The 25,911-nt window shown below is 37.3% G+C and overlaps 1 protein-coding gene across 1 annotated transcript in view; it reads right to left on the reverse strand.

The window, feature by feature from the left end:
* Nucleotides 1-25,911, reverse strand: part of LOC128209486 (probable methyltransferase TARBP1) — a 49,087-nt gene that overhangs the window by 21,362 nt on the left and 1,814 nt on the right. Inside the window, exons 2-12 of the mRNA XM_052913533.1 lie at nt 22,136-23,282; nt 19,684-19,756; nt 19,292-19,440; nt 14,879-14,931; nt 10,226-10,323; nt 7,506-7,641; nt 7,231-7,327; nt 5,570-5,771; nt 3,003-3,245; nt 920-1,029; nt 390-536 (exon numbers count right to left, since the gene is read on the reverse strand). Of these exons, the coding sequence (XP_052769493.1) occupies nt 390-536; nt 920-1,029; nt 3,003-3,245; nt 5,570-5,771; nt 7,231-7,327; nt 7,506-7,641; nt 10,226-10,323; nt 14,879-14,931; nt 19,292-19,440; nt 19,684-19,756; nt 22,136-23,227 (2,400 nt within the window). The 5' untranslated portion in view covers nt 23,228-23,282. The remainder of the gene's footprint in view (nt 1-389; nt 537-919; nt 1,030-3,002; nt 3,246-5,569; nt 5,772-7,230; nt 7,328-7,505; nt 7,642-10,225; nt 10,324-14,878; nt 14,932-19,291; nt 19,441-19,683; nt 19,757-22,135; nt 23,283-25,911) is intronic.

Genomic DNA, 25,911 nt, shown 5'->3' on the forward strand with positions numbered 1-25,911 from the left:
CTAGTGTATAAAAATAAAACACATAGATTGTGTAAGCCAAGATATAAGCACAAGAAAGCCAAACTTCATACAAGATCAACAATAATAATCATATTGTATTTGCAAGTTACAGTAAGAAAGTACATTCTAACATTATACTCACCAGTGCTGTGCCTATGATATAGATGTTGTTATGGAGGAATAAGGTTACGAAAGAATAATTTAAATTAGTCTCATTTATTCTTAATTAGTGCATTACTGTATTTCATAAAAGTGTGTCTTTGCTCATTTAGTTTCTGTTGCATGAAGATGAATAATGGCCTGTTATCTGTCCAAAAGACAAAAAAATAGTGTCACAGAAGCTGTGGTTTGGTAAAACATGACAATGTTTTGTCAGCTTGTGTGCTGACCTGAGTGAACTGGAGATTAAGGAAGGGTGTTATACAGGTTTCCAGGAGACGATAGAGATCTGCGCCCTGCCCTGGGTGCCCGCCTCCAGCCTTGCCCAGCATTGACACACTGTCCATGTACAACTGTATCCTCCACACATCTCCCATCTGAAAAATGAAGTACATGTTAAAATGAGAAATGTAAAATGAAGGTTAGTTCTTGCATACCAATAAGTGTCACATTAGCGACAATAAGTGCTGGAAATATCATGCTTACCCAATGAGACAAGTGCAAGAATGCGCCGAGTAAACATATTTTTACTCTTGACAGTTTTAAACTTTGATTTCTAACTTTGTGAACTTTGAAAAATCATGGTTTGCTAGGAATCAATCATGTGTTACTATTAAGGACACACTGAATAGTAGGTCACTTAGCTTGCCTCTTAACTTGTATTTGCAATTGCCCTAAATGGGTCAGATTTTTCTATTCAGACAAATACAAGTAGATCTCTCACAACTGTAGCAGTTAGACATTATGAAGTAAAGAGTACCTGTGTGCATCCTTGGATGATCTGTGTTGAGATGTACCTCACCATCTCCCCCTTGCAACGATCCACTGTTCCCTGCAGGATCACACTCACTGGATCATCACTACTCCATGCTGATTTTAATAAGAGGTCACAGTAAAGCTCAATGTCTTACTTTTTAACATTAGAGGTTTATTATTATGCGTGTCTGCAGGAACAAATAGTTTTTAAACAATATGTAACAAAATTAAAATGAAGGCAGATGAATGCACACATACACCACCTGAATCTTTGAAGTAAAAAGTGTTGTTAAAGGTATGCATTTTTTCTCTTCAAACCCAGACCATTTTTTGCAAGATTGCATACAGTACAAAAAGGGGTCCCTCACCAGTAAAGTAATAAAATGTTTTGGGCATTTTTCTCTCTCCAAAACTTGGGCCCAAATGATGATATTCTTAAGTCTAAGTTTGCGACTCAGACTCAGAAATGCAAAATCTAAAAATTGTTGTAAAAACTGCAATTATAGAAGCAAAGATGCTAAAAATTGCGGAACCTTCAACAAATTATCTCAATCTTAGATTCAAGACCCTGGTCATTCTTTGCAGTGATTCCTTACAACTTTGTAAAACATATGCAACTTTTCTCCTTTAAAAACCTTGCCAAACAACTACCATGTAACACCTTGTTGTTTGTTTATAACTAAAAGCCAAATTTGCTTATTTTTTTCACTTATTTTGATCCACATCCCCCTTTTGATGATTTGGGTTCATGAGTAACGTGTAACAAGGGGTCCTATGATAGCCAGATTTTTCATTTTGACAAGGTGTTTGTTAATAAGATGTATTGTTAGTGGGCAGTAATTAAAGTTGCATTTTACTACTATTCACTGTACCATTGGAACAGTACTATAGGTAATTTTTTATCTTCAATTCAAATGTATGTATAATACCTATTTATTATATAATATAGGTATTATATGTGTCTAAAATATCATGCAAAAAAACACTGTACAATTAAGATTTATAAAAAATTGACAAAAAAAGTTGAATATATGATGGGGATCTTTCTTCTTTTAAGATTTGACCTAGTGACCTAGTTTTTGACCAAGGTGACCCATATTCATAATTGTTTTAAACAACATCTTTGCTAATTAAGCATTCGTCAAAAAGCCTCCATTTAAAAAAATAAATAATATCATTCCCCCCCCCACCATTTCCTGAATTTCTTTTACCTAGAATGAAAATCTGCAAAGTTAATTTCGCATTTTTATTGAAGTTACTTCCATTTTACACAACCTTTGCTAGAAAACTTTCAGAGAATATCTGTCCTTGCATCTGGTAAAAACCTGATCTGGGTAACCGCAAAATAGCTGATATTTGTTTACAGTTGTTGTTCACCTTTCAGTTTTAATTTTCAGTTTACTTACAGTTTTTAGTATTGTAATATACATGTACACGTTACATGACAATTAGTGTCAGAGTCAATGTAATAATGTTCTGACAGTAATCAGCAGGCCCCAATTTCTCGAAACTTCTTAAGCTTTACAGGCTTAAGCCGCTTATTTCAAAAAGCCAAAATACATACTGAAAATGGATTTTGACAAATGAAAAATGGTTCATTCTGATAATCATACAGAATATTCCTACATAATTTCTAAAAATTCTTGAAGAAGTAAATATAACACATTTTATAAAAAAACAAAAATAGTAAGATTAGCTTAATCCTGTAATAAGGGACTTAAGAAACTTCGAGAAATTGGGGCCAGCAGTGTGTCTTGAATTTATGACATGGAATGAAAACTTAAACACAGAGTTGTCTTTAGCCATTCTATAACCCATATTTTTTCCATGAAAAAATCTAGCTAAAAATTGTCTACAAAAGTAATTGTTCTGTCAATTGTATTTTTTGACATTGGACATGTAAAAAAACCATCTCAGCACTCTCAAATAAGATAAGTCTGGTTTTAAGAAGTAAAATGTGCAAGGTTTTTTTATGCATCAGGCTTTTCCTACATTGAGGAGAGTTAATATGCGTATGTCATTTACTGGTATGTAGCTTGTACATATTAATTGTTCAGCAGGATTCAATAAATACAGGGCATGCCTACCAGAGAGACCCATTTCATCAGCGAGCATGTTGAGGAGGAGTAGAGCCTTGTCTGCCAGGTGTGGGGACATATAGACGTGGGAGTTGATGGAGTTGACCACAGAGATCACCTGCTCACACACTTCTGCAACTGTCTTACACGGAGACTCCTCCATTTTGGTTGCCATGGTGTCTGTGGAAGTCAACATCACCAGCCTGGCAACTGTCAGCGCAGGAACACTATCTGCAGTGCTATATTTGGAATCTGAAATCAATATACATAACTATCTACTAAAAAAATATGAAATGATACAAAAAAACAATGTCTTTATCTTTCTTGCATACATTTGAAAACAATGTCTAAAACATCTTAATAATAGATACTGTAACGTGCGAAAGATGCAACAGATCCCTTTAGAGAAAAGCATGCTGGACCCTAACATACATGCCATATTTTCTGGAGACCATTCAGGGGGATTTGTTATGAAAGGCTGAAAATTCAGGGTGATTTTGGTAGGATTCAGGGGGATTTTTTAGCAAGTTTAAGTTGGCGAAATTTCAAAGTAATTTTAGATGCAAGTACGAAAAAATGTATTCACATATATTTTACTATGAAAACTTTTTCATTTATTTCATGTCATGATTTATCATATTCTTATGATACACTGTCATGTCATACTGTTAATTAAATTTAACTTCCTCCAAAGTCTTTTAAAAAATTCTGCTTAATACCATCAGCTATGATGATGCTCAGACACTAAAAGCATGGAATAAAAATTATTAATTTCTTCCTTTTCCAAAATAGTAATATTTCTTTGCTTTTGATCATTACTTCAAATTAATTTAATCACTTGTTATTAGGGATGGCAACGAGTACCCGAGTACTCGATCGAACTTCCGAGTACTCGAGTACCAAATCACTACTCGAGTACTCGGAAAAAAAATCAAAAAAATCTATAGAAAAAAACAAATACACGATTTACAGACAAAATATCAGATCTGGTTAGTTGCCAAGAGGACAATTTACGGTCCCTCTAATCCCCTGCGTGTACACAATTGACCTCAATCAAATAGTTGACAGTTTTTTGTAATAGTTGCAATCTGTCAACAAAAGACCCCTATTTCAAATTAGCACTGATGTCAATTAGCTAAGTTTTGATAGTGGTACATTCACCTACACAATTCTATTGTATACCAATTAGAGACCTTTCACCAAACAATGGACGCTAACGAGCGAAATAGTATCGACCGTTACGAGAATTGATTTGTTAATGGGCGTATTTTAACTATTTTTGCAATTATTATCACAATTGATTGGTTGATATTTTAAATCAAGAATTATGAATATTAATGAGGTAAACAACAATTACACAGTACGAAAAACTATCATTTTAAAAAATAATTTGTAGAGTAAACAACTGAACTTCGTATTGAATTTCGTTCACTATTTTTACGTATGCTATTAATTTTCGTTCATTGTAATTCTGATTGTTGTTCATTTCTGCAGTGCATACTTCTATAAAATGAAACGAATAAGACAAATTAAAAGCCTGAAACAACATTTGTTTTCTTTTTATATCATTTTTTGTTAAAATACGTAATGAACGTTTACTTTAAAGGTGAAAATGACCAATAATACGACCAACGCACAATAAACGTCATTAACGATACATGTATGTATACACAATCTTGTCTTCGCGAACACATATTCAATTTTTCCGAGTAATCGAGTACCCGAGTACTCGATCGAACGATCGTCCGAGTACTCGAGTATTAATTTTACTACTCGTTGCCATCCCTACTTGTTATTAAGGTTTCCTTTTGGCATTTATCAAACCTTTTTTAAACAGTCATTTCACCCTTGCAGAGTTGTTTCAATACATTCAGTTTCACTCACCTACTGTGGTTTCACTTTGTCATTATTGCCTGATGTAAAATATCTTTCTTTTTTTTTTATTCTGGGGGATTTTTTATCTCCCGCCGGGAGACCGGGGGATGGTTTGAAATTCCGGGGGATTTTCCCCCCGCAGGGGGATATGGCATGTATGCCCTGAAGGGGTCCGCTGGTCTTTATATACAGTAAATTCTCAATCCACACAGAGCCCGGGCTTTGCTAATTTGCATATTACCAACCTAGTAAACATACATACTATGAACATACTTCCCTCTATAATGGAATGTTATACTATGAATGCACATCTGCCACCTACAGCTGACCGTTACATTACTTTCCCATCCAAAAAGACATGTCTTGGCCTATGAAACTCATGGGTAAGGCAACTCCGATTCGGCAGTTGTCAACATCCCACCGCTGCCACCATTTGTAACGTGTGACATCAAAGACACAACAGTTTCCTTCAGAGAAAAGCATGCTTGACCCTGAAGGGGTCCGCCGGTCTTTATATACAGTAAATTCTCAATCCATACAGAGCCCCGCATTTGCTAATTTGCATATTACCAACCAAGTAAACATACATACTATGAACGTTCTTCCCTCTATAATGGAATGTTATACTTTGAACGCACATCCGCCGCCTATAGCCGACCGTTACAATACAATGTAAAACCAATGGAATAAAATGTTCATACCAATGCTAGTCTCAAGGTATTGTTTCAGAATCTTGTGTATGTACATCTTTATTCCTCTTCCTGACCACCCTGATGTGTCATCCTCCACTGGCTGTGCCAGGAACTGCACACAGTCCTGCCAGACTACAGATCCCCTCACCAGACATTCATCCCGCCCTACAAGGCTCAGAATCTGGAGTACCTCTTCCAGTGGCACCAGTGTCTGCAATTACATTGCTCTATAATAACATATGAGAATAAAATTAAAGTTAGTCTTAACAAGTTGTTTGAAATGTCAAAAATGTTTAGCATGCCACTGTCACAATAATGAAACATATTGAGAAGTTGTTCATTGACTTGAATGCTACCTATTGATGGATAATTGTATGACAGCGATGTCACAAAAGTAAAAAAAAAAAATCTGACCAATAAGTGTGATCTTGACATTTTAACTTGTTTTAATGTTCTAGGATTGTGAACATTTGTAAAAAGTTATTTTAAAATCCCTGATGCATGGGTAAGAATTGTTTTGGACAAACGATATCCAAAGAATTTTGACAAATGAAACTTAGGAGTAAACTTGATCATAGCAATCTTAGACTGACGGATATTGGTCTTACAAGCGTTAAATGATGCTGGGAGATATGAAAATTTGAAGTGGAATATTTTAACAAAAGTTTCATAAAACCCCAAAGAGTTTGGGTGATATGAAGCCAAAATGAAATCTATGGCTAAAACCTTTTACCTTAAAATGTGACCTTGATTCTGAGCTAGTGCACCTGAGGTGTTAAGTAGATATGGAGTGGACATGAAATCTTTTAATTTTGTAAATATTGATTAATATTGGGACAAGTGTGAGGTTATTGCCATGATAAACGCTTGAAACAAAAACAGCAGGACATACAAAAAAAAGTACCTTGTGTGATCCTGACCTTGAACTGAGCTGGTTGTAACATGCCTTATGCACATCTCAATATTTGATGAACATTTGTGGGTACCGGTAGTCAGTTCAAATTCCTTCCAGCGGTTCCAGAGATATGGAGTGTACACAAAATATAGTCACATTATAGTCACACATCCTTTGACCTTTAAGTGTGATCTTCTCCTTGAACCAAGCTGGTTAAAACATGCAAAGTTCACATCGTTTCAATATGGTGAACATTTTTGGGCATCTATTTCAAAAACCTTCAAGCAGAACACGAGATATGGACAGACATGAATTGTGTTGGACAAATAACTTGGACAAAAACAACATGTATCTCAATTCATGTGGGAAGACCTTATAATAAACTTTTGACCTTGATCTTGAGCCAGCACCCCTCTACATTTGTCATTATATAGTGAACATTTGGCAAATAGTTTCATTAAAATCTTTCAAGGGGTTTATATGAAGCAACACAAAAATTTTGCTAAAACCTTTGACCTTGAACTACTATAAGTGGAGATGGCCGTGTGTGAATGTGGTTTCTGTCATCTCGATGTGGTGAACATTTTAACTAAATTTCACGAACTCATTCAAGGTGTTTTGGAGATATAGAGAAAGTACAAATGCGTGACAGACAAACGGACATACATTCACACAAAAAACAAATTTCTTCCCTTGCACAGCTCTAAAGGGGAGACATAACTATTGACAAATGAAACTATTATGATATTAAATTCTGTATATTTTCAGTCTGTACCTTGTCAATAAGTTTGGTGAGAATTTTAACGAAGAACACCTGAATCATTCCTCGGTAGAACGAATACATGGAAACAAGGTCTGCTGTCAACCACTTCCTAGAAAAGATGTTATAATTAAGGCACACATAAAAACTCTGCAGGTTATCACTGATGCTATCAAAAGACTTTGGAAAGGATATAATTTAAATTGCTAAAAAAAATTCCAAAGTAAACTCATATTTGAGACTAAATTTGCTATCCATATTAGACTGTATAAGTCACAGTTAATGACCACCTGGTAGCACGTAGCGTGTTGGCATCGAGGCAGGGTGCAGGGGGCAAGGCAGCCAGGGCACGTAAGGTGAACAGGAGCGGGATCGGACCCCAATCCCCCCCACAAAGCGTCTCCACTGTTCCACAGAAATACACACCTGAATTAAAGATACTTTGTGCATGCATCAAGTTTCACTGTCAATGTTTCAATGGCTTATTCCAATGTCAACAGTCATATATTCTGAAATGGCCTGCCACAACAAATAAATGCCAATTAATTGTAAAATTTAGCATAAAATAAATCTTTGTTTCCTAGGAATACAACCAGAATAAACCTATTTAGACACTCAGTCCGGCTCATCCCAACCCAAACCCCAGCCCAAATCCAAACATCTTTATTGCAAAAAACTATATACATAATAAGTGGTCAAAAATCTGGAAAACATCCTAACATTCAACATAAATCCATGTGAAAACTGAAAAAATCATTCAAAAACAAATAAGAATTATTACAAAACAGAATCACTATTGCAATGGTAACAGAGCACCAACTATCATAAATACGCCAGGACCGAATTTAACTACTTAAAGGGAAATAACTCTTAAGTGTCCCAAGCAATATGGCTGGTTATCAAACTTGTTCATGCCAATAAACAATGGTGATGACTGGACAAAGGCTTCTTAAGTTATTGATCAGACAAGACTTATTTTAGGTTATTTCTTGAATTCAAGGGGTGATAACTCTTGAGAAACTAAAGTGATATGGCTGGTTATCAAACTAAAAAAATATTATACTTGAAAGATAATGGAATTCATTCAAGTGTAATATTTTTATGAAAAAAGGAAGAAACATGTTCATATGCCATTTTGTATTTTGCCTTTGTTGATTACTCCAGTACTCCCTTTCATAGATTGGATGTATTAAAGATTCACAAATCGTCTTTTATAACTATACAATTTCTACAAACTCCTTTATTAGTGGTGTGCATTTCCAGTAACCAGTTTCAATGTGGGATCTATGGTTTATTGTTCTGAAATAATCTACAAAATGTAATTATCTGTTTATTTATTAATGCAGTGCAAGTTTAAGTTAAATTGATATATCAGTCACCAATTTAACCACATCAATATGAAATCAAACAATCAAGCTTGTAATAAACTAACAACTATTCACTACCTATTAAAATTCAATCACCTTAAATCACCATTTGTGTCAAGATAAAAGAAACTTTTGTCAGTTTTAATGATCACCACTGTATCCAGTACACAGTTTGTCTGTCTGTACTGTACCAACAACCTAGGTGCGACAGACAATACCAAGGGTAGCAGAGAACAGGTGTGAAAACATACAAGATCAAAGTGTACTTCAAAGACCCAGTTGAAATAAAAGATCAAAGAAATGGTAAGATGCCTATATTAAGAAGAAAATTTCCTAAAAATTATGCCATTTATGAATGTCATGTAGCAGCACTAAGGAAAACACATGTAAAAGTGCTATTTAAGAGCTTAACCAAATAAACGCATAAAGCAACTTTAAAAAATTATTCTATCATTATTATTGTATACACATAGACATAACAACTAAAGTGGATTGATATCTGTGTAAACATTTCATATCGGGATATATATATGACATCTGAGATTGTGTCCACAATGACAACTACCTGGGAGAATGCGCGCCGGCTACAGGAGATGCTACGAAGACATGACTGGTGTGCTTCGCAGATATTCTTGCTTGGTAAGTACTCTCACAAATTTTTATTTTAATAAATAATTAATGTATCAAATTATAGACTCATTCATGTGCATCTGTAATACAGTTGTTAAAATTTGCTAGGTATTATCTCATAATACTAAATCATATTACTGTCTGTTACTGTAGGATGGAAATTTTCAACAGTGATTTTCAATTGCAGATATGTCCATCAACAGACTCAGCATTCAAGCATTCAACAATCAGACAGTGGGTAACACAGCTGCTGCAGCCAGTGTGTTTGTCCGTCTGTCTGTAACCAAGGGGGTGCGAATATTGCTGGAGAAGTCTCGAGTCACACTTGTGGAGCAAGTACAGAAACTGTCTCGGGATATCATTGCATACCTGACCGGAGAGGAGCAAGACTCCACCAGTACAACAGAGACCCACTCTTGGATCGCCATGGATACTGCGGCCACAGAACTGACCAGTTGTTTGGAATGTTCTACACGCAGCGAATGACTTAAATCAGTGCTACAGGTTTGCCATAGCAACCGTGTCTAGGTTACTGCGTAACCTTTCTTCATTGCTACATAATGCATGAAAAATGTGCTAATTTATCTTTTTTTGTTTTCAGAATTGTTGAAAAGACTGTCTTAGCAGTATTTTGTTGTTTAAAGTCATTACCTCAGTCAATGTTTTTCATATCTTTAAGGATCCTAGAATCTATATATTGTGTTACTTGCACAGTCATTCTGATTATATATACTCATGTAACATTTACATTAATAACGCATTCTTTTATTTTGTAACATTGAATATCATGTTGTCCAAATTATGAATGTAACAGAAATGTACCAAAGAAAACCAATAATATACTGTAAAAGAAAGAAGTTGTTTTTATTAACTTTTTATCAACAATCACAAAAAAATAAAATGTCAGTGTACTAGACTGCTAGTGCAGAAATGAATAGTGTTTTAAATCAGACAGATTGATATATAAAGTCACTCTAAAGGGTAAACTATAGTAATAAACGGTTGACGTTTACCTCTGTGAGAGGATGGTAGAGCATGCCAGCATCCCTGAAAGAAAGTGACGAGTCTCTCAGCTATCTGCGGCATTGACCCTGTGCCAGACCCAACCTCCCTGAATATACACAACAAGAGGCACATCAGTGCCTGTGCTCCACTGGCCAAAAGGTTCAAGCAAAGACCACCTAACGAACATTTTCGTCAAGTTTCATAGAAATACAATCATCAATTTTTGAGGAGAAGTTATTTAAAAAAATTTTTTTACTTTAATAGCTCTGGCTGCCATGTTGTGCAGTGGACCGAAATGATTTGGGCAATTTGAGTAAAGGAGCACCAAACAACATTTCTGTCAAGTTTTATCGAAAAAAGGTCATCGGTTTCGACGACAAGTCGTATAAAGTTTTTTTTAATTTTTTAGCTCTGGCAGCCATGGTGTGCAGTGGACTGGAACCATTTAACAAATTTTGGTTAATGACCACCCAAGGAACATTTCTGTCAAGTTTCATCAAAATCTGATCATCGGTTAACATTTAATCTGAATAGATTATGAAGCAAATATCTAACCTGAACAAGAGCTGACGAGATAGAATCGACTTGGTGTTTCACTTACACTTTTCGGCCATTTAAGTTACTAAAAATAGCTGTTTCATAAACTTTCAGAATGTCACTTAAACGAAAATTAATGTTCAGTCTATATATACTTTCCTATGTATAAATGTAAGGTTTTTAAATTGATCTTTTTGTGAGAACTTTATGCTTATATGTTTACTCATAAATTATTATTGTTTAAAAATTATTTAAAGATGCTATACGTGAAAAATTAAGACATTATTTTTTTTTCTATTAAAGGGAGGTAATTCAGTAGTAAAATGTAATCAAAGCTATTAAAGCATGGCATTTCTTTTCTAACCATGTTGATATTATTACAGTCTATTCAAGCAAGATGCCTTTTGTTTTTACATAGTACCCATAGGTTCTGAAAAACAAGGAGCACTATTCCCAACAGAAGGATGTCACTCCCTATCACTGCATGAGCATCATAATAAAGAAATGTTTACTCAAACTGCAAGCTGCTCAATTGAAATAGGTATTTTCGTGAAGACTGCGGACGAGAAGTCCTTAAAGGTTTTTCTATTTTTAACTCTCGCAGCCATGTTGTGCAGCGGACCGGAACCATTTGGGCAATTTTGGTTAAAGGGCATCCCGATGAACATTTATGTAAAGTTTCATCAAAATCTGATAATCGGTTTCTGAGAAGATGTAGTTTAACGTTTTTTTCTATTCTTAGCTCTGGTGCCCATGTTGTGCAGCAGACCAGAACTGTTTGGGCTATTTTGGTTAAGGACTACCCAAGTAACATTTCTGTCAAGTTTCATTGCAATACGATCATCGGTTTTTGAGGAGAAGTCGTTTAAAGGTTTTTCTATTTTTACCCTCTGGGGGCCATCTTGTGCAGTGGAACGAAACCATTTAAGCAAATTTGATAAAGGACCATCCAAGGAACATTTCTGTTAAGTTTCATCAAAATCTGATCATCGGTTTCTGAGAAGATGTTCTTTAAAGGTTTTTCTATTTTTTTGCCATGTTGTGCAGCAGACCGGAACCATTTGCGCAATTTTGGTTAAGGACCACCCAAGGAACAATTCTGTCAAGTTTCATCAAAATCTGCCTATCCGTTTCAGAGGAGATGTCGTTTAAAGATTTTGCTATTTTTAGCTGTGGCGGCCATATTGTGCAATGGACCAGAACCATTTGAGCAATTTTAATAAAGGACCACCCAAGGAACATTACTGTCAAGTTTCATCAAAATCTGCCGAACCGTTTCAGAGGAGATGTCGTTTAAAGATTTTGCTATTTTTAGCTCTGGCGGCCATATTGTGCAATGGACCGGAACCATTTGAGCAATTTTGGTAAAGGACCACCAAAGGAACATTCCTGTGAAGTTTTGTCAAAATCCGCTTATCAGTTTCAGAGGAGATGTCGTTTAAAGTAAAAGTTTACACACGCACGCACGCACGCACGACGAACAATCTATGACGACATAAGCTCCATGGCCTTCGGCCAGTGGAGCTAAAAATGGAATCACTTAGTCAATAGGTCTGCAGCCAATTGGGTAGATAACTAAATAAATATGCGAGGTAGGATTATTTTTCTTGGGTACAGCCCTTCCTGTTACTGCCATATATCTGTATTTCAAGTTTCATTTCAAACCCATTAGAACATTCCAAGATTATGGCTAGGATAACTATACATTTTCAACAAGAGCAGTCACAGACTGCCATTATGAACAGTATTTACTTCGCCTTACAATAACAAAGGGCAAAAACTCAACAAGAGGCCCAACAGGGTCTATGCTTTACTGGCATGGCTCTTGTGGTCATTGTCATCCAGAGCATGTACGTATGAGTATTAGGAAACAAATATATAGTTCATGTTTTGTGTTTGGGTTAGCTGAAAACGCTGCACGTTCAACATATGAGGACAGAAAGTGTTGTAAGCAGATTAGTTGCATGAACTATTTTAATATGTGCCACGTAAAGGTAATTTGAGGGTAAAAAATATTTGCTTTAAAAACTGTACTCTTGATTAAAATTTCATTTCTGTAGCTTTAAAAAAAAAATTTGGCCAAAAGGTCAAAGTCAAGGACATCTGAGGACAACATTGATGCTCGTTTGCAAAACTGTACACATGGTCAAAATTTCATTGCTGTAGCTTTAGAAATTAAAAAGTAAGTCAAAAGGGGTGGGGCCAGCTTTTGCCCAAGGGGCATAATTTCAAATGTTTTGCTAGACGGACATCATATGATGCTCCACAACAAATATCAAAGGTATGGGCCTTGTGGTTTGCAACAAGAAGATTTTGAAAATATTTCTTAAATAAGTCTCTAGGAAAATTGTGACCCCCGGGGCAGTGCCAGTTTTGACCAAAGGGGCATGATTTAAACAACCATGGTAGTGGACCACTAAATTAAGACTTGTTCAAAAATAGCAAGGATCTGCATAGCTGTTTCAGACAAAAAGGTTTTTAACATTTCCCAATTTAAGTATACCAAACCTGTGAACCGGGGTAGGGGTGGGAGTGGGGGGTGGCCAGTAATGACCCCAGGGGCATAATTTGAACAAACATTCACAAGCAATTCTGATTTTACATGTAAACTTGGCTAAAAATAGACTTCCATCATGTAGACTTGGCTAAAAATAGACTTAGCTAAAAAAAGCATTTTTTTATACTTTCAGCGGATCTGGTTGGTTTTCGAAAGAGAACGAGCTCTAATGGATATCTAAATACTGTTCAAGTTTCATTGAGATACAATCAAAACTGAAGACTGTATCGTGTTCACAAGCAATTGTTTACACAATAGCATTTTTTTTATACTATCAAGGCCCATAATCTACTCATGCAAGGGCGGATCTGGCTGGTTTTCGAAAAGGAACCAAGCTCAAATGGATATCTAAATACTGTACAAGTTTCATCGAGATACAATCAAAACTGAAGGCTGTATCGTGTTCACAAGCAATTGTTTACAGACGCATGGACGCATGAATGCACAGACACACGGGTGCACATTCTACGTACACATTACCATCGCATAAGCTCTTCTGGCCTTTGGCCAGTAGAGCTAAAAAATACAGCAGCAAGAGCAATGGTTCATGTGCATTGCACTTCTGCACAATCAGATCTTTCTGTAAATAAAGTTTGACATGAATAGAAAATAAACAAGTGGGCCATGAAGGCCCTGAATCGCTCACCTGAGTGAACTTTCAAACCTTTGTTACCTGTGACTAGACAATTTTACATATCAAAAATCTTAGATCTAGGCCTTTTGGTTTAAGACAAGAAAATTTCTTTATATATATCCCTACATAACACAGGTGACTTTTGTGGCCAATTATTAACCCAGGGGCGATCTTGGTAGAGGACCGTTAGACAAAGCTACCCACCAAATATCTAAGCTTGATATTTGTTAACTGTTCACCTATTCAAGTAAGAAAGTAGTTCAAAAGGTCACAGTCAAGGTCATCCTAGGACAAAATTTATATTTGTTTTCAAAACTGTACACATAGTCCAAATTTCATTGCTGTAGCTTCAAAAATAAGGGAGGAGGTCATAAAGTCACAGTCAAGGTCATCCAAGCACAACATTGATGTGTTTTCAAAATCGTGCACATGGTTCAAATTTCTTTGCTGTAGCTTCAAAAATATGAAAGTAGGTCCAAAGGGGCGGAAGTTAAGTCAATGCCTTAAAGACTTCAAGTTTATGCTCAAGAAAAAAAACACTATGAAAATCAACAAAGGGCAATTACTCAAAAAGAACTGCACCCAGAGTAATGGTTCCTGAGCATTGCACTGCTTATCAATGAGATCTATCTATTTATGAAGTTGAAAGACAATACCTCAAGGACTTTTCAAGTTATACAAAGAACCAAATATAAGCATGAAAATCAACAAAGGGCATTTTACTAAAAAAAAATACTGTTGCCAGAGTTATGGTTCCAATACACTGCCCTTCACTTCAATGATATCAGTATATGAATTTTGAATTCAATACCTCAAATACTTTTATGTTATGCCCCAGACAAAAAATAAGAATGAAAATAACTGAAGCCAGAGTTATCCAGTTTTCCAATTTTTCAGAATGGTTGTTGAGTAGCTATGTAATGTACAGCCTACCTGACATAGAGCTTGGGTTCCCGGAGAGAAAGCAGCATTTCCCCGGACAGGTACTGGAAAGGAAGCGATGCATGTGTAATCAGACAAGCATAAATGTCTTTGAGGCCATACATCATTGTAAGAAACTGATAAGGGAGAGATGGCTGTGTACACACAAGCATACATGAGACCATACAGCATGGTCAGGTACTGGTAAAGGGAGACATGGCTGTGTAGACATAAGCATACATGAGACCATACAGCATGGTCGGGTACTGGTAAGGGAGAGATGAATGTGTACACACAAGCATACATGAGACCATACAGCATGGTCAGGTACTCGTAAAAGGAGAGATGGATGTGTACACACAAGCATACATGAGACCATGCAGCATGGACAGGTACTGGTAAAGGGAGACATGGCTGTGTACACACAAGCATACATGAGACCATACAGCATGGTCAGGTACTGGTAAAGGGAGACATGGATGTGTACTCACAAGCATACATGAGACCATACAGCATGGTCAGGTGCTGGTAAAGGGAGACATGAATGTGTACACACAAGCATACATGAGACCATACAGCTTGGTCAGGTACTGGTAAAGGGAGACATGGCTGTGTACACACAAGCATACATGAGACCATACAGCATGGTCAGGTACTGGTAAAGGGAGAGATGGATGTGTACACACAAGCACACATGAGACAATGCAGCATGGTCATGTACTGGTAAAGGGAGAGATGAATGTGTACACACAAGCATACATGAGACCATGCAGCACGGTCAGATACTGGTAAGGGAGAGATGGATGTGTACACACAATCATACATGAGACCATACAGCATGGTCAGGGTCTGGTAAAAGGAGAGATGGATGTGTACACACAAGCATACACGAGACCAAACAGCATGGTCAGGTACTGGTAAAGGGAGAGATGGCTGTGTACATGAGACCATGCAGCATGGTGAGGTACAGGTAAAGGGAGAGATGGATGTGTACACACAAGCATACGTGAGACCATGCAGCATGGTCAGGTACTGGTAAAGGGAGAGATGGATGTGTATACACAAGCATACGTGAGACCATGCAGCATGGTCAGGTGCTGGTAAAGGGAGAGATGGATGTGTACACACAATAATACATGTTACCATACAGCATGGTCAGGTTCTGGTAAAGGGAGAGAAGGCTGTGTACACGAAACCATGCAGCATGGTCAGGTACTGGTAAAGGGAGAGATGGATGTGTACACACAAGCACACATGAGACCATGCAGCATGGTCAGGTACTGGTAAAGGGAGAGATGGATGTGTATACACAAGCATACATGAGACCATACAGCATGGTCAGGTTCTGGTAAAGGGAGAGATGGATGTGTACACACAAGCATACATGGGACCATACATCATGGTCAGGTACTGGTAAAGGGAGAGATGGATGTGTACACACAAGCATACATGAGACCATACAGCATGGTCAGGTACTGGTAAAGATGGATGTGTAAACACAAGCATACATGAGATCATACAGCATGGTCAGGTACTGGTAGAGATGGATGTGTACATACAAGCATACATGAGACCATACAGCATGGTCAGGTACTGGCAAAGGGAGAGATGGATGTGTACACACAAGCATACATGGGACCATACATCATGGTCAGGTACTGGGAAAAGGAGAGATGGATGTGTACACACAAGCATACATGGGACCATACATCATGGTCAGGTACTGGTAAAGCGAGAGATGGATGTGTACACACAAGCATACATGAGACCATACAGCATGGTCAGGTACTGGTAGAGATGGATGTGTACACACAAGCATACATGAGACCATACAGCATGGTCAGGTACTGGTAGAGATGGATGTGTACATACAAGCATACATGAGACCATACAGCATGGTCAGGTACTGGTAACGGGAGAGATGGATGTGTTGACACAAGCATACATGGGACCATACAGCATCGTCAGGTACTGGTAAAGGGAGAGATGGATGTGTAGACACAAGCATACATGGGACTATACAGCATGGTCAGGTACTGGTAAGGGAGAGATGGATGTGTACACACAAGCATACATGGGACCATACAGCATGGTCAGGTACTGGTAGAGGGAGACATGGCTGTGTACACACAAGCATACATGGGACCATACAGCATGGTCAGGTACTGGTAAAGGGAGAGATGGATGTGTACACACAAGCATACATGGGACCATACAGTATGGTCAGGTACTGGTAAATGGAGAAATGGATGTGTAGACACAAGCATACATGGGACCATACAGCATGGTCAGGTACTGGTAGAGGGAGAGATGGATGTGTAGACACAAGCATACATGAGACCATACAGCATGGTCAGGTACTGGTAACGGGAGAGATGGATGTGTACACACAAGCATACATGAGACCATACAGCATGGTCAGGTACTGGTAAAGGGAGAGATGGATGTGTACATACAAGCATACATGGGACCATACAGCATGGTCAGGTACTGGTAAAGGGAGAGATGGATGTGTAGACACAATCATACATGGGATCATACAGCAAGGTCAGGTACTGGTAAAGGGAGAGATGGATGTGTACACACAAGCATACATGGGACCATACAGTATGGTCAGGTACTGGTAAATGGAGAAATGGATGTGTAGACACAAGCATACATGGGACCATACAGCATGGTCAGGTACTGGTAAAGGGAGACATGGCTGTGTACACACAAGCATACATGGGACCATACAGCATGGTCAGGTACTGGTAAAGGGAGAGATGGATGTGTACACACAAGCATACATGGGACCATACAGCATGGTCAGGTACTGGTAAAGGGAGAGATGGATGTGTAGACACAAACATACATGGGACCATACAGTATGGTCAGGTACTGGTAAAGGGAGACATGGCTGTGTACACACAAGCATACTTGAGACCATACAACATGGTCAGGTACTGGTAAAGGGAGACATGGATGTGTACTCACAAGCATACATGAGACCATACAGCATGGTCAGGTGCAGGTAAAGGGAGACATGGATGTGTACACACAAGCATACATGAGACCATACAGCGTGGTCAGGTACTGGTAAAGGGAGACATGGCTGTGTACACACAAGCATACATGAGACCATACAGCATGGTCAGGTACTGGCAAAGGGAGAGATGGATGTGTACACACAAGCATACATGAGACCATACAGCATGGTCAGGTACTGGTAAAGGGAGACATGGCTGTGTACACACAAGCATACATGAGACCATACAGCATGGTCAGGTACTGGTAAAGGGAGACATGGATGTGTACACACAAGCATACATGAGACCATACAGCATGGTCAGGTACTGGTAAAGGGAGAGATGGCTGTGTATACACAAGCATACATGGGACCATACGGCATGGTCAGGTACTGGTAAAGGTAGAGATGGATGTGTACACACAAGCATACATGAGACCATACAACATGGTCAGGTATTGGAAAAGCCTGATCGAATAAGATTCTCCAGATTCAAATATTAATCTTATTCATTTTCTATAAACGAAATGTGATAAAAATTATAATTAAAATGCTGGATGTAAACTGGAAGTGTGACCTCATAATGGGCAAGAATTTAGTATAGTTTTACATTGAATGCACATGGTCAAATGAAGACTGTTTAATCAATTGTATTTTGAATGTTGTAGATAAATCTTCATGGAATTCAAGAAAATATATGACAAATTAGTAATTTTTAAAATCTGTTATTTCTTTCAAATTAATTATTAAAATGTTTTTAATCCTATGTTTTTTTTTAAGCCTGTAACAGACGATCTGGTTCTTGATTTCTTCATAAATAAATCGTGTAGCAGTTAGTGGCCAGGACTATGTAAAAGAATACTGTTACAATAATTGAGCATATATAAGTTTATCGTCTTTGAAAGTAAATTTAAATGGCTGCAAAACTAGCTACTAAATGTGTGATCAGTGCAACCTGATTTTGTTCCAAAATTTTGTTGAAAATGTAGGTCGAGAATTTATCTGCAGGGCGAGTAGGATTCGCTGGCCCTGCAGAGCAAGTGACCCAAAACAATGGCTGTGTACACACAAACATACATGAGACCATGCATCATCAGAGTTTTGAACACAAATCGTCATTTTGATTAATGAAAATTTATCAGATAATGTCAATGATTGAAGTCTCAAACTGACTACCATAACCCATTGTTCCCTGACAAAACTAGTTCCATAAAAAACACACCAGCAGCAGGTAGATTTTTCAATTAAGTATACAAGTATTTTCAAATAAAATGCAGTTTAAAGGAAAAACTGTACACAATAAATTTCATATTGAACACATTACTGTTGATAATACATGTCATGTAAATGCAGTTTACCTGAACACTACAAACAAAAGAAGCCCTTTTAACTTAAATGGCTACATGGACAGTTATTACCTTGAGAAAGCCCTGTTCAATGACGGGACAGTGCCTGACATCCAGAGCGAGGGCGGTGTTTGCCCCCCAGCGTATCACCTGTAGACTCTCATGGAGCGAGCAGCGTAACAGCACCACCTTCAACCATGATGTGTGCAGTAGTGCACGCCCTATAGTAACAATAGTACAGTACAAAATCAATACCAAATGACAAATAACTATAGCTTAAAGGGACTAATACCGGTACATGACAGTCTTGCAATGCATTATACACGTTCATCATGTTTATAATACATGGGCATCTTGCAGCTTAATTTTACCTCATATTTGAAAGAAATTGGGAAAAAACAAACCAGTAACTTGAAATACAACTGTTTCATAAATGTTACAAAAAAAGTTTAAATAAGTGCTACCAGTTTCTTTTGGCAGTGTACAGGCTTTCAGTAAGGTGTCCATGCGAGGCAAAAGTGGCTTGATCACATGAACCTGGAAGAAAACATACAAGCAATGTGTGTAAACATGAATATATTAAACAATTAAATCATATCAAATCATTGATAATCAAAAATATCAAAGAAGAAATAATTTGCTACATCTTTGTTCATAAGCATGTCATGAAGTCCTGATTTTCATGTACAATTTATGATTTATTAAGATTTTAAATGTGTACCTGCATATGATAATAAACATGAAATACCTTTAAACAAAAGTGATAAACCAATTTATGATGCAAGAATGGATTACAAATTTCAGTCAATTATTATACAAATATACATTAGACTATTAAGAGACTATATAACCTTACTGCAAGACAGCATTTCATGGACATTATGGCTACCGGGTATTTGACAAGTAACTATAAATTTGTATACAACCTTATTGCAACACAGCTTTCCATGGACAACATGGTTACTTGACAAGTGACTATACATTTGTATATAACTTTATTGTGACACAGCTTCCCAGAGACATCATGGATATTTGACGAGAGATTATATAACCTTATTGCAACACAGCTTTCCATGGACAACATGGTTACTTGACAAGTGACTATACATTTGTATATAACTTTATTGTGACACAGCTTCTCAAAGACATCATGGATATTTGACGAGAGATTATATAACCTTATTGCAACACAGCTTTCCATGGACATTATGGCTATATGACACGTGTGTAACTTTCCATGGACATTATGGCTATATGACAAGTGTGTAACCTTTTTGGGACACAGCTTTCCATGGACATTATGGCTATATAAGAAGTGTGTAACCTTATTGGGACACAGCTTTCCATGGACATTATGGCTATATGACAAGTGTGTAACCTTATTGGGACACAACTTTCGACAGACATCATGGCTATATGACAAGTGTGTAACCTGATTTGGACACAGCTTTCCATGGACATTATTGCTATATGAAAAGTGTGTAACCTTATTGGGACACAGCTTTTGACAGACATTATGGCTATATATGAGAAGTGTGTAACCTTATTGGGAAACAGCTTTCTGCGGACATTATGGCTATATGAGAAGTGTGAAACCTTATTTGGACACAGCTTTCCGCGGACATTATGGCTAGTATATGAGAAGTGTGTAACCTTATTGGGACACAGCTTTCGACAGACATTATGGTTTTTTTGACAAGTGACTATATAACCTACTGCAACACTGAGCCAGAGATGCTTTACCTTTTAAACAGGAGTCCGTTTAACAAGTACATCAGCCTTTGACCTTTATGTCAGGGGAAGTAACTCAAATACACATGGTTGTAAAATTTGAACTATAAGCTTAAAGGCTGGCCTCATAATGGTTGATGTCCAATGCATATGAAGCATTCAAAAGTGATTACCGGTACACTCTAATTTTAACTTTAACATTAAAGCAAGGTTGTTTGTCTTGCACCCAACACATCACCTTCATGTACAAAACACATCTGCCAAGTAACTTTAAAATCCCTCTGTTCATAACAAAGCCAAGACAGGACCAACTTTACTGTAAAAGCATATTATATATATACAGCACCCTATAATGATCGATTTGTAAGAGTAACCTTGACAACTGAGGTAGGGAAGTGGGTCTTGCACATGACATGTCGTCTTTATGTACCAAACACATGTGCCAATTAATTTTAAAATTCTTCAGTGCATGGCAAAGTAACAGCAAGGACACGACCAACTATTCACTATGAGGATACATGCAGAATTCCATAATGATTACCCTTTAAGTGTGGCCTTGACCTTTGAGGTGGGGACGTTGGTCTTGCATGTGATATATCACCTTAAGTACCAAACATGTGCCAAGTAATTTTTCAAAAAATCCCTGCACAACAGTTACAGCCCTGGCACAAACAACTGTACTCTATGTGAATATATGCAGAATTCCATAATGATAAAAAAGTGTGACCATGAACTTTGAGATAGGGTCATGGGTCTTGCACGGGACCCATTGCAAACACATGTACCTTGTGCCATTTTTGTTTTAATCTCACTCACTGTGCATGACAAAGTTACAGATTGGACACAACCAATTGTACTGATTTCTATATGTGCGCATATATATAAGGCATTCCATAATGATAAAACTCCCAAGTGTGACCTTGAACTTTTGATTTTGATTAGGGTCGTGGGTCATGCAGGCAACACATGTTTGTCACCTTAATGTACCGAATACATGTGCCATTTATTTATAAACCCCTTTGTCCATGACAAAGTAACATCTTGGAAATGGAAAACCGAACGGATGGTGTGATTTGTATTTGCATTGCAAAATGTTTGCCTGCTCAAAGGCCCCAGACCCCTTCCCAAAAAGAAGAACAAACCTGACATGTTTCTATAGACAATATAGCTTTATGGCAAGGGTACCTGTTTTTCCTCCAGGACCTCTGCCAGCAGGATGAAGTCCTCCCAGACCTTGGACAGTGCTTTGCTCTGCCCCCTCTCCCACCAGAACACAGGATGTCTCCCCTCACTATGCCCCACATGTTGACCGGAACCACTGTCACCCTCACTGCTGACATCAGCCCCATCTCTCTCACAGATGTCAACAATACGCTTCAACAAGTATAATGCCCTTTTTCTGTTCAATGAATCCTTACTATGAAGACCTGCCTGTAAAATTGTCCAAAATTGAGTGTCTCGACGTATATCCAAGTTGCATACATTTCCATCTACTGGGAAGAATTGATTGGCAAATCCACAAAGCAGAATGAATGGTTTCCTTTTATCTTCAACAGAGGAAGTAGAAAATAGCAGAATTTGTGACCACACTTTCCTTACATTTTCAGTGTATGATATTTCATTTATTTTCAAAATCTTCAACAAAACAGGAATACACAGGGTACCTATCACATTCACAGTTAGAATGTCCAATGATGTCACTAGTTTTTCAAACAGGGCATCTAGTTTTTCATTCTGCTCCTTGGTCCACTTGAAGTCAGGTCTCTTACAGACTGCACTTACGATATACTTCAGAACCTCAATGACTGTACGGAAGTCTACCAAACCCTTGTCACTTTCAAAGTTTGACTTTGAAAGTTTCTCATTCAGGAAGATGTTAATATGTCCTTCTAATCTGCACAAAGCATTCTTCAGTGTCTCCTCATCTACCAGAGCACATTGTGAATACAGCTGGCCAAGAACACCAAGGAGAACCTGCAGGTTTGTGCCGGAGTCAGTTGAGGGAAGGACAGACTGCACTAGTGGCTCACAAATGTTCCCTATTATTCGGTCAGAAGTTGTTATCAGGTAATTCTTGTTCTCTTTATTAAAAAACCCTTCACCAGAAATCAAAACTTGATTGATTGTTGCTAATTCATGAATGTATAAATTTATGTCTGCCTGTTGGAACCCAGCTTTCAATCTACTTTCTGTGGCAGAAACAAGTTTAGATAGTGTTTCTTTTAAATCAAAGTTGGAATTGATAACAATCGTCTTCAAAAAGTCATCAGTATCCATTTTAATACCTTCTGCAGCTTCCAATTACCATCACATCGGTATAACTGCAACTTGACTGAAATAAATCAAGCGTTTAACTCAAGATTTCTTTTTAAAAAAAAACACCTTTGTCTCCCCCATTGTGTCATCATAGGTGAGAAATAATCAATGATGGACATAAAATTTGTACTTTTGGACTGGAGACGAACAAACATAGGGGTCATCTGCAGGTCATGACCAATCTGCATACCAAGTATGAAGTTCCTTGGTCCAAGCCTTCTTTAGTGATTGAGGGGAAAAAAGTGTGACACAGATGTGACTGTGACATTGACCTATTGACCTTAAAATCAATAGGAGTTATCTACAATTCAAGACCAACTAGCTAACCAAGTTTCTGGGCCCAAGAGTTCTTTAGTTATTGAGCCAAAACGGTTCTTTTACCTAAAGGTCACTGCAACCTATACAGTAACCTTGACCTTTGACCTACTGATACCAAAATCAATAGGGGTCATCAACTAGTCATAACCAACTGGCTTACCAAGTTGTTAAGCATTCTTAAAGATGCACTCTTACTCCCACACAAGATTTACCACAATTAATACTATTGTTTTATTATTCCAAAAAGGATGAATAAAAGTCGAAAACAATGGTTTTAATGAAGGATACCTATTTTCATTTGAAAGAACGGTGCATAAAACACAGCATTTCTACCTCATGAGACTTTAGTAGATCATAGTAAATCTTTTAGCATTCACCAATCATTTAATAATTTTGCATTTTCAGCTATTAAATACACAGTTACAATCTTGTTATCAGTAATTAATATTTTCCAAAAATGCATTATCTAGTAAGTAGTTAAAGGTTTATCACTTAAAATAGAAGTTTGTTATACATGTGTATGTATTGATTTTTGAATAAGAAACCATTTTTTCACCTTTCAGTCATCACAACCTTGATATTTGACCTACTGATCTAAAAATCAATAGGGGTTATGTACTGGTCATGCCCAACCTGCATACCAAGTATGCAGTTGCTTGACGCAAAGGATGTTCAGTTATTGAGCGAAAAACGTTGTTTTCTTTTCAAAGTCACCTCAACCTTGACCTTTGACCTGGGTAATGTACTGGTCATGACCAACCTTCGTACCATGATTCAAGTTCCTTTGTCTTATTGTTCTCAAGTTATTGAGCTGAAACGAAGTGTGACGTACAGATTGACTGATGGACATGTACATTTGTTAGTTAAGGTAGGGGAATTTTTGCCCAAGCAAATACTAACACTAAATTATCAAAAACACAGCCCAGACAGCCGACATATGATACATGTTAATTTCCAATACTTAATCTAGCCGGGTCATCCAGACACTTGCAAATTTGCCAAAAGATAGTTTGTTTACCTGACCTATTTCACGACTGGAATCATGCTGGACATTATTTATCATTTATCATTTATTTATGGCAAAAGTGAACTGACATAATCTATTGGCTGATTTACGCATCAATGGTTTTGGGGAATCCTGGGTTTTTCATTCTTGGCCAGGTGCCATAGTACGTCACAGTGGAAAAATACATTTGTGATTGGCAGTATGAATAAACACCTTTAATATTTACTAGGTGGTATTTCCAATGGAAATTCAACACCCATAATGCTTACCTTTATATACTTTTAAAAACATCTCAGTTATTGTTTACAAATATTTATTTGAACTTGCAAAATTATAATGACCCTTTTGAAATAGAGGTCATGCGTTTACATCCAGGAGTCAACAGAGTCAGCCATATGTGTATACATGCGCTCATGGGCAATGTCAATCAAACTCGTATTCATGCGCTAATGCACCAGTCTCCTCCCATTGAATTTAACTATCATTAGATCAGGTGAACATGGACTATGATTTGGATCATAACATTTCCAATATTTGATGTTATGCAATAAGCTGACAATTCCTGGTTTGTTTTTGAAATATTTCCTATTTTAGTTGTTTATCTAAGTTTAATTTTGCTATAATTGTAAACAACTATGACACTTGTCCACATTATCATAAACATTAAAATGTAGTATTTGTAGTTTTAAAACTCTTTAATGATGCACTTGTTTATATAGGTGGAAAAAATAAACTTAACCGCGCTCGACTACGCCACTTTGACTTAGAAGTGAATACAATAAGGATGTAATATGTGCCTGTCAAAAGCAATAAAACAATCAAATTAAAAAGTGACCCAGAATCGCGATGTGACAAGACTGGGTTTTTAATGATTGGCAGAAGAGATTCAGTTTCAACTGCTTTCTTCTATTATGCACCAAACACAATCCCATGGAAGTCCTCCATAATCTCTTCCTACATATCAAGTTTGGTCACAGTATGTCAACCACAACTTAAACAGTAATTTATTTTTAGTAACAGTGACCTTGACCCTTGGGGGCCAAAAGGCAATCCAATGAAAGCTCTGCATAATCCTATATACCAAGTTTGGTCACACTATGTCAACCCTTACTTGAGTCATTCAGTACTAACCATATACCTATTTTTTTAGCAACAGTGACCTTGACCTAGACCATAACTGTCGGGGCCCAAAACACAATCTCAGGAAAGGTCTCTATAAACTCTTCCTATATACCAAGTTTGGTAACAATATGTAGATCCTTACTTAAGTTATTCAATACCAACCCTTTTTCTATTAATAGTAACCTTGACCTTGATCCTA

Source organism: Mya arenaria, chromosome 11, assembly GCF_026914265.1.
Source record: "Mya arenaria isolate MELC-2E11 chromosome 11, ASM2691426v1".
Lineage (NCBI taxonomy): Eukaryota > Metazoa > Mollusca > Bivalvia > Myida > Myidae > Mya > Mya arenaria.